This window comes from Sorex araneus, chromosome 6, assembly GCF_027595985.1.
Source record: "Sorex araneus isolate mSorAra2 chromosome 6, mSorAra2.pri, whole genome shotgun sequence".
Classification (NCBI taxonomy): Eukaryota; Metazoa; Chordata; class Mammalia; order Eulipotyphla; family Soricidae; genus Sorex; species Sorex araneus.
Window position 1 is genome coordinate 27,426,857 of NC_073307.1, and position 15,521 is coordinate 27,442,377.

Below are 15,521 nucleotides of genomic sequence, written 5' to 3' on the forward strand. Positions count from 1 at the left end.
AATGTGGCCAGTGCTGGGGCTAGACAGGGGCTGTCGTGAGGGATCTCTGTCTGCAGCGTGCCAGGGTGTTTGTTTACACCAGCGAGCACACTCAGTGATAACTGAGCTGTCATAACAGCTGCAGCCGCCAGACCACTAAGCCAACTGGAAGTGCCAGTTACCGGCAGATCTACAGGTGATTACCGGCGGGTGTACACATTATGCTTTCCAGAAGGAAGCCAGCGGAGGAAGGGGGTGGTGGCAGGAAAGTGGAATCCATTACACGGGAAGAATAAGATGTGTGTGTGTGCCAGACTGGCTGGCACTGAGCCCCCTGTATTACAGGGCACCCCAAGGGCAAATCACAGTGATCTGGAGGCAGAGTCTGACTCTGCCTGGCCGCCACCTCCCTCTCATCCCCACAGAGGCCTGAATGGAACCTGAAGCTATAACTCGTAAAGCAACACCCTCCACTACCACTGCCACACACACACACACACACACACACACACACACACAAACGTACACAACACACAGCCACTCCCTGAAATTACTGGGTAAGCTGTGGCATTTGGGAGACGTGGGTGATTGCCTGGCATGCTAGGGCAGCAGTGAGCACACATCTTTGTTTCTGTCCCCCTTGATGATGGTGGTGGTCCCCGGGTGACTTATGTGAAGTGGGGAGGGGAGAGGCAGCAGCCTGGAGGAGATCTGCTCCTTTTCTCTGTCCATCTCTGCCGCCCGGAATGGCCGGGAAACCTGGGACTGATAAGAGTCTGCTGTGAGCCGTGCTCTTTGCAGGAAAGGAAAGTCAGTCCTTGGCCTTACCCAGGCCTCTTGGGCCTCTGCTTTTCTCAGAAAAGAATTTCAGGAGGGAAGCAGTGGAAGTTTTACCTGGAAGTTCTGAGGAAGGGGAGAGCAAGACTGATAGAGAGAGAGAAGAGAGTGAGAGAGAGAGTGGGGGAGGGAGAGAGAGCGCGCCTGCGCGCACACCAGCACACATTCCAGCATTAAAGTATGAAGGTATGAGGGGCTGGAGCGATAACACAGCGGGTAGGGCGTTTGCCTTGCACGCGGCCGACCCAGGTTCTAATCCCAGCATCCCATATGGTCCCCTGAGCACTGCCAGGGGTAATTCCTGAGAGAAAGAGCCATGAGTAACCTCTGTGCATCGCCGGGTGTGACCCAAAAAAACCAAACAAAAAAAAATAAAGTATGAAGGTGTGAAACTCCAGTCTCAAGAGAGGAGATGGGGCATCATTCGCTCCCGGTCACACATGAGCATGGACAGCACGGGTGTGCACTTCCTTTGCTCCGCGTTGGCTTTCGTAGGGTTTCTCCCAACCTGCCCCAGGTGGGGCTTTTACCTAGGTCAGTATCTGTTGCTAGGGTGGTTTCCAAGAGGAAGAGTTGGGAGCAGCGCAAGGTCTTCGCGGAAGCTCCTGCCCAGACCTTGTTCCTGCTGGGGTCCTCTGAGTGGGGTCCAGCCTTCTCTGGGCCTCTTCTGGCTCCAGTTAACGGTCTTATCAGGCCTTGGTTCCTGTGCCCACAAGGCAGATCCTGGCAGCCTTAGGGGTAGTTGGTTTAATTATTCCCAAGAGCTCAGTGGCATGGGTGGGGCGGGAGGGTGTCCCTATCTGCCCGCCTGCTTCACCCTCAGCCCTTCCCTGCGTGACCCTGATCACAGGTGCACGACAGAGCAGGACACTGGTTCAGGGCCGCCCTGGCCACCTGCAGGGTTCATAGCAGGGAAGCCAGTTCCTAAGGAGACGAGCGTGGAAAGGGGCCTGCCCTGATCGCCAGACTGGCCCTCAGGGTGGTCTGCTCCAATGCCCAGCACACACTAACTGCGGGCATGAGACAGCCCTGTCCACCAGGAACGTCACTGGAGAAGAGTCAATGTCCCAGCAGGGGTGTGTTCTGTGAGTATGTCGCTGACGCCAGGAAGCTCACACCAACATGGCTAAGATTTGAGAAATTTCCCGTCTGGGGCCATGAACAAGGGATCCTCCTGGAGGGCATGTGCTGGTGGGTTTGAGGTTATCTGTTGGACCTGGACTAGCATGAGAAATAGCACCTTCAGAACTGGAACCCTGGCCTGGCGATGGCATCTGCCATGCCCCCTCTCCCCGGGTGCCAGGATTGAGGGAGGAGGGGGCTGAGGACATCCCTGGCACCCCCACAGGACTGAGAAGCATTGAACCCTCTGACGTGTCCAGCTGGGCCTGGTCTCACCAAGAGTGGCCCCTGGGTCCTCTATACCTTTAGGAGGCTCCCCCTTCTGTGTCAAAAACAGAGGGAGGATGCAGATAGGAGGGTGGGAGCCAGCCAGGAGCACAATGTAAAACCACTACTCTGGTTAGGGTGTGTTCTCCCGGGAGTCGGCCCCTCAGAGTCTCCAGCCCACCCCTGTGTGCCCGACACTGAGCCCTGAACTCCGTGGCCTGTCCTGTGCGGACGGAGAGCCCCACAGTGGCCCCTGGATTCCCGACTGATGGGCAGCTTCCAAAGCAGATCTTAGAGCTGGAGCCACATCGGGGAGGCGCCTGCCTGTGCCCTCTAGTCTCTCCACTCGGCCATTCTGTCCACAGAGGACCTGCTTTGAGCATGTGCTCAGAGTCCAGAGCCTGAGAGTGGGGGCCCCAGGCCCTTTGCTCTCTATTCTACAGAGACCTTTCCCACCTGACCACCTGAGGTCCAGGATGGGGAGGAACCCACTCAGGGCCCTTGGCATGTCCCCAGTAGGATGGGGCCTTAGAGGTGCAGAGGCCAGAGCCTCAGGCTGGTGGAGTTGGGCCCCCGTCTTGAAGCCAGAATGGCCCCTGGAGGGCCCACCCTGGGAAGTCCCTTTCTGAAGGAGGGGGGGCCTGTAGGGGAGCAGGAGGCCATGGAATGAGGGATGGGGGACAGGGATGAGTCCAGCCTCTCTTCAGAATCTTCACAGGGCTAGGGACTGTTGACATGAATAAATGCAATAAAACACTCATTTCATTAAACTTTAAATGATCCAAATATTTGCTGCTGGGCTCACATCTGCAGAGCCGCATGCTGATGGCCTGTGAGTATACGGGCGCTCACCTGTGCTCCTGGCCCCCAGGAAGCGAAAATGTTCACATAGCTCGATTCAGGGACCGTGTGTGTGTGTGTGTGTGTGTGTGTGTGTGTGTGTGTGTGTGTGTGTGTGTGTGTGTGTGTGTGTGTGTGTGTGTGTGTGTGTGTGTGTGTGTGTGTGTGTGTGTGTGTGTGTGGTGGGCAGGAGGGGGCGCCTAAGCACAGGACCAGGCTGCAAAGGAGAGTCCAGCTTCCAGCCTGGTGAGCAGGCCCCTGCCCCAGCCTGACACCCCAGCAGAGCAGGCTTGCTTCAGCACCCCAGTCTCCCCCACACTTGCTTACCTACGCCCGCTTTCCAGGCAGTGATCCTCAAGCCTCAGGGGACCAGGAGCTCCCTGGGATACTTGTTAAACCCAGGTGCCCACCCCCCATTAGAGTTGGGGACAAGCAGTGAAAGTCTGAGTTTTCATCAGCTGCCCCTCCCCCCCCGTGTGATGCAGGAGGGAGGGGGCTCAGGAGTTCAGAGAAGGGCTTCAAGCGCCACCCCCACCCCCTAATCCACCAGCACCTCCCAGCAGCCCCAGCAAGAGCAGAGGCGGGAACTCAGTGTTCAGCCCCCCACCACCACCAAGGCTGCCTCCTGCTGATGGACAAATGTGCTTTGCTAGTTAAAAATAACACTTTGGGGAGTGTGTAGGGCACTTGCCTTGCATGCAGCTGACCCACGTTCGATCCCTGGCATCCCCAGATGGTCCCCGAGCCCCGCCAGGAGTGATCCCTGAGTGCAGAGCCAGGAGTAAGCCCTGAGCACAGCCATGTGTGACCCCAAAAGCAACAACCCGAACAACAAACAACAACTCAAAAGAACCAGTAGGTTTGTCAGGGGCGGGAGATTAGCAAGGCAGTCAACAGTCAGACCGGCACCAGCATGCACCTGAGCTGAGTTTGATTCCTGCACTGCATGAACCCCCCCAGCATCGCGGAGTGCAGCCTGGCAGGCCCCCAGCACTGTCTGGGCACCTGCGTATCCCTGCATGCAAGGCTGCCTAGAGTCTCACACTCAACCAGCTGAAAATAACGGCGCCTCCTCCTGGAGCAACTTTGTCCCCTCCTGTCCCCCACAGCTTCTCTTTCAAGGAGGGATGCTCCCTGCCCCATGCTTTCCCAGGGGATTCAGCCTCGTCGTGGGGGCCAAGGCATGGTGTGGCTCATCCAGCAAAGGAAGGGACCGCCTCTCCTCCCCTTAGGGAGTTAGGGGTTCAGGGCCATCAGCTCAGCAAAGCCCCGAGGAGCTGCCATTATGGGAGGTGCCCTGGTCCCCACCCTGGGGTGGCCAGCCCAGGCCTGCTACAGGACCCCTGGGGCTCCTCAGCAGCAGGCAGAAGGGACAGACGTGGTAGAGGAGGGCGCAGGGCCACGGACAGCAGTAGGTGAAGAGTGTGTGTGGCTGCATCTGCATCCATCACCTCCGCCCTTAGCTCTGCCCACACCGCCGAACACGCGCCTTCTCCCTGCCATGGCCCTCTGCACAGGGATCCAACACCCCCACTCTTGACCTCGAGCACTCATGGGCCAGGCCCAGCCTTCATTAGAACCCCAAGTCTGTGCCCTAGAGCCCCCCACACCTGCTCCCTGGTCCAGAGAGGCCAGCCACTGACCTTGGCAGCCTCTGCTCTGGACTCCAGGCATAGGTGCATTGCCCAGAAACCCCCCTTCCCTGAACTGTTTGCTCCGAGACCCCCTAGAGCATTCCAGATGTGCTGGCCCCACCCCCATGTCACAGGTCCATTTGTCCATCTTGTCCGTCTGTCTCATCTGTCTGTCTGTCTTGTCCGCACTGCGGGCAGTTCTGAGGGTGCCCGAGTGGCGACCCCACGCCAGACCTATGCCTGAACGCCCTCTCCTTTGCCCCTGCAGAGGTGGTTCAGCTCAGCCTGGCCCCCGAGGAGAGGGTCCTGGTGACCACCGTGACCGTGGGCATGAGCACGGTGCTGAGCTGCGCTATCCACGGAGACCTGCGGCCCCCCATCATATGGAAGCGCCACGGGCTGGCCCTCAACCTCCTGGACTTGGAAGACATCAATGTGAGTCCCGGGGCTGGCGCTGCCCCCAGGTACCAGCAAGGGGGCGGGGAATTCGGGTGCCGTGCTGGGGCCACAGCACTGGGTCCTGACTTGCCACATTTGGGGCTTGTAGTGCAGGGAGCGTCCAAGTACCACCCCCTCAGAGAGAAGGGAGGGGGCAGTCAGAAGCCTGCCCACTCCCAGGGGGCTCCACACACAGGGCTGGAGAGCTCTGTTCTGCCAAGAGCTAGCATGGGGGTGGGACGTGAGAGGACTGGGCTGTGTTGGGGTCCGCCTCTGCCCACCGGCTCAGGGAGAGGCACCATAGGTGAGCACAGCCGCCCTCCACAGGAGGCTCCAAGCTCGGAGAGCATCTGGCCAGAAGACCCAGGGCAGCTCAGTCTTGACAGCAAGGTTGAACATGGACAGCCGGGCACAGGAGCAGGTGTGCCCTGGCGAGGGCGGAGGGAAGCTGCTGGTGGGGTGCAGGGCCAGGCCAGAGGGGAAAGGACAGGAGAGCAGGTGAGACGGGGCTCAGGGACCAGATCGGGCAGTGGAGTTGATGGGTAGAGGGAGATGGGCCTAAGGCAAGCGGCAGGGGGATTCTGGACCTGGGGAGCTGGGCAGCCTGGGCCCAGCTTCACCTAACACAGGATCTCCAACTTTGAGCAGGTATTTTGGAACAATTTCTTAATCCACTTGATCCTCAATGCATCCACTCAATCCTCAATGGATCAGTCTGTTAGAAAAGTCACAGTAGCAGCAACTCCCTTGGAGACTAAACGTGAGGATGCAGGGGTGTTGACTGGCCCCGGGTTGGCATGAGGGTGAGGGGAGGTGGCTTCTTAGAAGCCCATGTGAGAAGATAGTGACATCAGCCACTATCTTCGGGTCGATATTGGCCACGTAGGGCCCCGAGGTGGCTCCCCATTGCTCACAGAGCTGCAGCCAAGTGAGTCTCAGGTGAAGATCCCAGATCCTTAGATCCTCGAGCTCAGAGAGGGCAGCTTGGCCCCGAGAAGGAAGACGCAGGGATGATTGACCAGTGCCCGCCACCACCGCTGAGGTGGCCAGAGAAGGAGCTGCCCTGGGCTCTGTGCACCCCCAGAAGACCCATTCAGGCCGCTTTGCCAAAGCACCCTTCCAGCCACCAGGCCTGAGGGAGCCGCCTGGGGTAGTGAGCTCCCTGTCCACGGAGGCGTGCTAGCACTAGCCGGGCCTGCTCAGGGATGCTGCTCGCTTCACGTGGCCTCACAAGTGTCTTTCCGCCCTGAGACTGCTTCGTGCAGGGAAGAGGCTCGGTGTGGAGCTCCGCAGGAACTCCTAAGTTGGGGTGCTGCTATTCTCGGGGCCTTGGGTGCAGCCTGGAGAATATGGAGGGAGCAGAGGGAGGAGGGGCCCACCCTGGAGGTCCCACCTGGCAGAGCTGGGCAGCAGTGACTGCTGCCATCCTTGACGCCTGGCAGGACCATGTCCCTGAGCAGAGCCTGAGGTCCGGAGCATGCGACAAGCAGTTTTGTCATCTGGCCCTTAGGGGACCAGGGCACATCCAGGTCTTGGCCAGGACAGGCAGTGTTCTGTCAGAAAGAGGACAGTGAGGGGTGTGCATGCACTGTGTTGGGGTACCCAGGGGGGTACTCAAAGTAGGGTGTCCGTATTCACTGTGTTGGGCGGGGGTGATGGATTCAGGACTGTCTGACATCGTGTGCAATTCTTAGGGCTCTATTTAAAGACACCAGAAAGAAAGGCCGAGGCAGAATCCTCTTAATGCACTTGCCATCAGTTAATTAAATTACTTTGAGTGTTTTTTCCCCTCCCTCGAACATGCCTCTAGCACCAACTCAATTGCATTTCTACTTTTCGCAGTGAGGTTAGCAATTTGGGTAATTGTGGGTGCAACTGGAGATTAATGGCCTCTCGTTACCTCCTGGGGAACACTTGCTGCTCATGGCCAAGTCAGCCTCCTGCTAACAGGCAGGGCCTGGCGCTGCTCAGAACCCACCGTGCACAGATACAAGGAAGAACGGGGGTCCTTAATTAAAGCACACAGCAAATGCAAACACACACATGGACACACACACACTATATGCATGCACATACACACATGCCCCCATCTGCATACATGCACATGCGCACATGCATGCATTCTTATGCATGCCCATACACATATGTCCTTTCCCTTCCTGTGCACATACACACATGTATGCACATACACATGCATCCCCCTCTTCCCTTCCTGAAGGGTGGGGCCAGGAGGTAGCACATCATGTCAGGGATGGACAGAAGGAGGTGAGTTTTAGCTTCAGCCTTGCCACTTCTTAAGCCTTGTTAGAGAGCATCTGGCTGCTCTGAGCCTCAGTTCCCCACTCTGCAGAGTGGACATGAGCTCCTGTCTCCTGGTTATGGTGACGATGAAATGAGAAGGTGCTTGGAAAGTTCTGTGCATATAGTGCTCCGTGCTATTATTACTCATTATTATTGCTGTCACTGTTAGCCCCGTGGCAAGCAGGAGCCAGCAGCCCAATGAGACTCCCCAGTCAGGCAGATAGGATCCTGGGGTGCCCCTTCAGCCTGCAGTTGGGGACCAAACACCAGTATGCATGTCAGCCAGCTGCAGGAGTGCAGCTCAGCCATGGGTTTGCCCGGCAGGAGTGGGGGTGCTGTGTGTGAGAGGCAGCACCCAGGCCAGCCCCCTGCACAGGCTCATCAGTGGCAGCCCATCCCCGGGAGCACGAGGAAAACATTCCGAACCAGGCTGGACAGCAGACAGCCAAGCCATCCAATTCAGGGGTCCCTGCCAGGCAGAGCTCAAGAGCTCTGTGCCCAGAACTTGCTTCCAGCCATCCTGGGGGACCAATCCAGTGCCAGGACTCAACCCTGGGCACCCGTGTGCAGAGCAGGAGCTCCAGCCCTTTGAGCCACTTCTCTGGCCCCGATCAGGCTTGGTGAGTGTGAGGAGGGCCCACGAGGAGAACATGATGGAGCCCAACTCCATGGGGGGTGGGATCCCCACGTCCCTCGCCAGTGGCATGAAGGCGTTGCAGCCGTCCCCTGCTGTCAGAGCTGACAGTCAGCCTTCATGGCGCATCCTCATTAGCACAGACCAGGAAGCCCACTAGCCTGCAGAACACCCGGGCGGGAACATGAGGGCCCGGGAGGTGTGAGGGGTTCCTCTCCCTGTCACTTAGATGAGACACCTTGATTGGCAACAGCGCACTAATCACTTCTCCACTACTCTTCTAATGAGAAGCTTTCCTGGGCAACAAAATATTAATTTGTCTTGTCTTATCTATTAAGAATTCTGTTAATGAACTCCGTCACAGAGCCATTACAGAAAGCCGTCCTAATGACACATGTAATTAAACTTTTCTGACTTGCCAGCATCAAGGAAGCCTCGAGCATCAGAATCATCTTTGATCAGAAGGAAAACACACCCCTTCGCCTGGAGCAGCCAGGGTCCCTGGGAGTCCCGGCTCACCTGCCGCCCCCGAACCCCCTGAACTTGCCTCGAGGCTCCCTCACAAAATGCATGTTCCTGCGCACACACTGTGACCCAACCCCAGAGCAAGGACAGTCTCACGGCCACACACAGGGCTGCTGGGGCAGGTTCCATAGCAAGAGGGGGGGCAAAGAAGAGTCCTGGGTGGGGTAGCGGGATGGGGGGAATGGTGCAGAACGGGACTAAGAGACAGCCTGGAGTGCTGTTGGGGGCGGGAATGTGACACGTGCTGGACCCTGCACGTGAACATCAAGAGTCTGGGTCATTTCCTGTGGGGGCCGGGGACCCCGAGGGGAGCAGCCAGGTGAGTGTGTTTAATGGGACTCCTGGGCCCCTTCCAGTCGCAGATCTAACATGCACCCTAAGTTACGGGACCCAGAGAGAAGGGCAGCTCCCCCTCTCCTGCCCCCCGCCCCCACACTGCTCCTCAGCTCTCTTCCTGCAGACCTCCCCCGGGGCACCTTCAGATTGGAGCAGATCTCCCATCCGAGTGTCCCTAAATGCCCTGTGGATCTGGTATATCTCCTGGAGGTGACTGAGGGTGACTGTGGTGACCCCTCCCCTGAGACCTCCCCATACCCCACTCCTAAGACCTCCTGGTACCCCCCTTCTGAGACTTCCCCATACTGTCCCTCCTGAGACCTCCCCATACCCCCTCCTGAGACCTCCCCAAACCCCCGTCCTGAGAGCTCCCCGTAACCCCCTCCTAAAACCTGTATCCCTCTCCTAAGGGCTGAGCCAAGCAGGGTTCCCACCCCAGCCTTGTGCTCAGAGCTTTGGGGTTCAGGGCTGAAAGTGCTCCCCTTGTTCAGAAACTGAACTGGGCAAAGGATTCCAGGTCTCACTGAGCAGTCACCCCATCAGGGCTGGGCCAGCACTCGGGCCTGTTGGCTCAGATACACGGGGGAGGAAACATTTTCCCATTGTGTTCTTTGAAATATATATATTTAAAAACCTGTAGTCATCCCAGTGTGTTTCAAATAACTTGAAAGCACCCCTTTTTGTTGGTTTTTCTTTCACCAAACCTCCGTGTTTGGGGCATTGTCGGCAGGCAGAATACAGTGATAAAAGCAGAAAAACAAATCCCATTAGGATAAAGTATTTGTGCTGCTGTTTGAAGGATGTGTTAAAAGGTTCCCTTTCCCCCCATGCCTAAATGGTGTAAAACCAGGAACAAATAATTCTAATGAAGCATACACTCCCAGCCAGTTCTTTGGAAGTGAGTTATTAAAAAGCCCCAAAGAGAATGATTTAGGAGCTCATGACTCATTTGATTTTTATTGTCTTCATCGGCATCAGTCATGAATGCATTGTGAGAAAGATGAGAGGCGTTTGATTAGCACAGAGAGCTGTTTGCAACGCCACAGACAGTGGTCGTAGCTCCTGCATTAAAATAATCTCATTAAACGCTTGGGTACATTTTGTTTTAAAATCTGGGAAAACACTAGAGTGAAGTGCTCAGAGCTTCCGGCCACTCCTCTCTGGCTCGTGTCTAAACCCCCGGTTCACAGGGACAGCCAGTTGCCCCGAGAGAGGCTGTGGCTCCAGTCCCCTCCGCTGACCTTTGCTTCTCAGTGGCCCTCTACTCTTCACTGTCCTGGCTCAGGGCTTCCCTGGGCTCCAGCACCTGTTCTGGGCCCCATTTCCTCCAGAGAGACCTGCTCCAGCTTCCAGCCCCAGAACCCTGACTCACGCAGGGGCCAAAACCTGCCCAGTCCACTTCACAGGCCTCCTAAGGGGGGCAGGTTGGGTTCCCTCCTGAAACAGCAGCAAACTTCCTGTAGGCCTAAGAGCAATTCTTAGAAGTGGGGTGCTCAGTCCAAGGTTCAGCACCTGCTCAAGCCATGGGCTTTTGTAGCTTTGGACCATCTCCTACAAAAAAGGCCGTGTCTCAGGATAAGATGGACAGGGACACACGACCTGGTCACGCTCTCACCCACAGTGGATAAAGAGTTTGCAACGCCAGAGCAGGAGAAAATTCCTGATCACAAGCCTTCTTGCTCCCTGAAATGAGCCTTGAAAGGAAAGTTAATCACATCCTCCCCAGAGAGCTGCAGGGACGGTGAGAATGCCAGGCAGCTGTCACGTGCGTGTGGGTCGGGCTCCGGGAGCTGGGCCCAGGGATAGCTGGTCCAGGCTCCCGGGGGAGCGTGCAGCTCCCCGAGATGGAGGCCACAGGCCGGGGGGACCTGGAACTGTAGCTGAGTGCCGCCACCATCCCGCTCTGGGCGGTCACTCAGCCTTCCCCCAGGGCGCATGTGGGACCAGGGCCCCGTCCAGCACCCCATGAGCTGCCACCCATCATATGACACTCTGGGGGTACTGCCAAGCATGAGAACAGGGTCCCCGAGCTGACCATTGGGAGCACTGAGATTGCTCCCAATCACCAGCTCGGTACCCATATCTCTGGCTTAGAGTCCTGGGCTCTGGGTTTGGATGCTAGTTCCAAAGGCAGACGCACAACCTCGTGTGTGACATCGGCTGCGAGTGCGGCAGGTCCCACCAGGGACTCGGGCTCATTGTGTGCTGGGAGACTCACGAGCAGCCTCAGATGCCTGGTGTCCCAGCAAAAGAGGCAGAATAAGAGCCGCTGCCCAAGACAGGACAGAGACAGTCCAAGAGTTAAGCCCGGGTCTTGCTTGCAGCCGACCGTGGTTCTATCCCCAGTGCTGCGTATGGTTCCTCCAAGGCAGGAGTGACCCCCAAACACCACTGGGTGTGCTAAGGGAAAGAGAGCAAGAGAAAGACTTGCCCGGCCTCCTCTGCAGGCTGGGTGGAGGGGGGCACTTTGGAGAAGGTAGTCACACGGCAGCCCTCTCACAGGGGCGGGGAGGGGGGTCTCCCTTGCTTTTCCATGGAGACGGCAGACCTTCAGTGTGGAACCCTCTGTGTGCCTTGCCTTCCCTGATGCCCCACTGACCTTCCCTTCCTATCTCCTGGGCACCCCTATTTCAGTTGAGCTAAAAAGGGTGCCTGAAAGTTAGTGCTCCCCCTTTTTCCCTGTTCTCCCAGAGTGCAGGATATCTATGTGTCTCGTTTAACAAGCCCCTTTGGTATCTCTTCTGTTCTCTCTTCCCTTTTTTTTGGTGGGGGGGGGGCAGGTAGGGCCACAGCTGGCGGTGCTCAGGGCTTAATCCTAGCTCTGCATTCAGGAGTCACTCCTGGTGGGGCTCAGGGGACCTTCTGGGGTGCTGAGGGTGGAAATTTCCCTGCTGTACTTTCCCTCTGCCCAGACAGACCCTGAAGTTCGATTGTCCCCCTCCTAGTGGTGGCACAAAACACATTAGTCCCCAGCCTGGCCAGAGAACTGCACAGAGAAGTCCCCGCAGAGGCCCCGGGCTGGGTGCCCGCAGTGTCACTGGCACTGCCTCCGTCATCTGCTGCCCACCTGGCTGGCCCCAGTGCATGACCCTTCAGGGAGTCTGAATTTAGAGGTGTGGCCCAGAGCCTCCCTCCTAGGCCACACAGAGGGTCTGTGGCAGGAGCCCCTCATTTGCCCAGAGGCTCAGTGTCACCTTTCAGTAACTGAGGGCAGCACCCTGCCAGGAGCTGCGCATTTGGGGAATATGCCTCATTCACTGGCCCACACTGAGCCCATGATACTTCAGGTGTATGGGGGTCCCTCAGAGGAGACTGACCACTTAGGCAGCCCTAGTGGGCCAGTGGCCATACACTCCCTGGGGCCAGCAGCGCTCCCCTCAGCCCTCATCTCCTGCCCATGGCTCCAGGACGGGGTAGGTGGACAGGCCCATGCCAGGCCCCTCACTGCAGCCTCCGCCCTCGCCTTACACTTCAACCACGGGGTTCAGGTGACTCGAGCTGGGGACCTGCAGGGCCCCGGCTTCTCCGTGAGAGCACTCGGGGAAAGATGGGCTCTGAGGCCCCAGCAGTGGGGAGAAAGAGACCCAGGGTGCAGTGGCGGGGGCCAGGTGGGAAGTGGGACCCAGGCGTTGGCAGGGCCACAGGCACACGTGTGTTTGCCATGTACCACGGGGTGGCGTGGTCACCCGCTGAACTTGCGTCTGCTTCTTGCTGGGTCAGGACCACAGTCGCGGGAGTCGCTCAGACTCAGCCAGCACTGGGCCAGACGGGGAGTCAGGGTCTTCTGTGCCCCTGTTCCATCAATTAGTGACGTTCTAGGGGCCAAAAATACACCTACTCTTGGGGGGTTCACTCTCCATCCTTCCCACTGAGCGTCAGAGGTCCCCAGAGAGGGGAACTCTGGATCAAGATGTCTACAGCGAGCTGGAGCCTTCACCAGCCACAGCATCATAGCCCCGACCCCTTCATCAGGCACGTCCTCGTGTGGGATATTAGTGACTAAGTGACTAAGTCTTCAGCGTTGACAACTTAGTTTCACATTCCTCAGACCTGACTCACTGGCGTCACTATGACAACCCCCCACCGCTTCTCCGCCCAGACATTATTTAATGCTCAAGTCTCGCTTAATTACTTTATTAAGGGCCAGTACTTAGAAAATAGCTTCTTAAAAGGTGAAATCCATGTCTTTAAGTAAAATTGTCTCTTTCCTAAAGATGGATGGGCAGACGGCACAAAGAATGGTCTAATCTGGCATCTGTTTATTTCTCAGAGGAACCTTGATTTCGCTAATACATTTCTATGCATCAGAACAAAAAGAAAGCCATCCATAAAAAGACAATTACAGAGATGCAATCAAGCATTGATAGCCGTATTCAGACACATCGCCGAGAACATTCGGAAGAGAAAAGATTGCAGGTTTAGTTTTCTGCAGCTTCTTATAAATCAATTTTTAAAGTAATTTCCTCACATCCAATGAGGTAAATTTGATTTCTGTAGCCAGTATTCATGTTCCAGAAAACAATATGCACTTTGTTCTATAATTATACGATGCCTTTTGTTTTAGCCCAGAGACATTATTTTATTTATTACAGAGTCAGTTTCTCCCCAGAGCGTCAGTCACGGGCTGGGATTGAGTGAGTTGCTCGACTTGGAAGCCCCGCTCAGCCCCTCAGAGCACTGAGGAAGGCAGACGGCGGGCCCCGGTGGCCGTGCGCAGTGTAGACGAATAGCTACAGTTTTCCTTTACTGTCCGGTGCCCAGCGTGGCCTCACTCCTGCCCATCTCCACGTGCCTTGGCCTGAGGGAAGGGTGGGCACATAGGCTGAGACAGGACACCGGTCTCTGCCCTTCCCGCAGCTGTCACATTTTAACCCTGTATGATGGCCACACAGGGACAACGGTCATGTGGGTTTATGCAAGTGGAGACATCTCCAGGATCGGCCTTGTGAGGTGGGGTGGATGGGAAGGAAGGAGAACTGCTGGTCAGCTGTCACACCCAGAGAATTGCTCGGAGCTCTGCGGCAACGCTGGGACCCCCATGAGGAGCACCCCACTGCCCTAGACTTAGAGCTGTGTCTGTGGCAGAGTCAGGCCTCCCAGGGGCTCATGGACAGCATGGTCCTTGGAGAAGTCCAGCAGGGGCCTGGGGTGCAGGGCTCAGACAGCGGGGAGCAGGCCTGACATCACGGGGTGGTGCTGATGCAAGGTGGAAGGAGCCAGCACGGGGCTGAGTGAGCAAAGAACAGACAGAAGTGGCCCCCAGAGAGAAGCTGGTGCCTTTGCGAGGAGGGTTTCTTTCCCCTAAGGATGTCCAGGGTGGGCTGCTGGGGGGCGGCACTCCGCAGCCCACACACACTGCAGGCCTCAGGCCACGTGCTCCCCGGGGCCACCCTAGCGCCCCCCATGAAGAAGGGCGGTGGGGTGTAGGCCCCGGAAGGCGATGTGGAAGGCCATGGCCAGGGTCCTGGTGGACATCACTAGTTTGTGCTTCCGGGTGGAGTTATCCAGAGAACCCTGCATGGGAAGTGGGTGAAGGACTCCCAAGATGTGGGGTGGGGCCTGCACCCTGCCTCCCCACCCTCTTCCCCTCCCATCCCAGGCTCCAGGTGGAAAGCTTTTGTCCAGACTTAGGTGTGGACACGAGAAATGACTTAGCCCAGAGACCCTTCACGTGGGAACTGACAGTTGACTTTCCCGAAAGGTTGAGCTCTGAGCCCTCTGTGACTCGGATGCTGAAGCCATCGAAAGCTGGAACTGGATTTTCGCAATGGAGGCTGCCAGCATGAATGCAGTTGGGTTTTTCCTGGGACCAGAGAAGGGTCCCAGCAGCCCGCCTCAGTGCTGGAGCCTGCCCAGAGCATGCTAGAGAGGGTTGTGCCCTGGAACCTGCCGCCTCCCGCCTCTGCCCCGACCCAAGCCCCGGGACACAGAGAAACGCCTTTACAGGAGGGAGGTGGTGAACGAGGCTGAGGCAGCGAGGCGGGGCAGGGAGGATGGACAGGAACAAGGACTCGAGCTGCTCCCAGGACACCCCTGGACACTGGCCAGTGGCCACCTCCCACCTGAATGCTTATGTGTGAAAGGGAAGCATAGAAAGAATATGGGGCAGGAGGAATTGGGGGGCAGCTTCAGGGGGTCCAGAGGTGCATGTTTTGTTAATAATAGAAAGATCAGGACCAGAAAGATAGGGCCAATGTTAAGGCACTTGGGCCAGAGCAATAGCACGGAGGGGAAGTTGTTTGCCTTGCCGATCTAGGTTTGATCCCATATGGTCCACCAAGCACCGCCAGGAGTAATTCCTGAGGGCAGAGTCAGAAGTAAGAGCATTTCTGGGTGTGACCTAAAAAGAAAAAAGAGAAAAGAAGTTAAGGCACTTGCCTTGCAAGTCATTTATCCTGGCTCAATTCCCGGCACTTGGTTTGATCCCTTGAGTACCACCATGAGTGACCTTGAGCACAGAACCAGGAGTAAGCCCTGAGCACCATCAGGTGTGACCCAAAAGAAAAAAATAAATAGCAATATTAAGGCCAGAGAGACAGGTCAAAGGGCGGAGTACAGGCTTTGCATGTGAGCAGGCTGGGTTCCATCCCTAGCACTGCATTATCCAG

General features: G+C 56.9%; 1 protein-coding gene across 1 annotated transcript in view; it reads left to right on the forward strand.

Annotated features, from left to right (window-relative positions):
* Positions 1-15,521, forward strand: part of FSTL4 (follistatin like 4) — a 306,655-nt gene that overhangs the window by 248,518 nt on the left and 42,616 nt on the right. Inside the window, exon 8 of the mRNA XM_055142013.1 lies at positions 4,948-5,114. Coding sequence (XP_054997988.1) covers positions 4,948-5,114 — 167 coding nt within the window. The remainder of the gene's footprint in view (positions 1-4,947; positions 5,115-15,521) is intronic.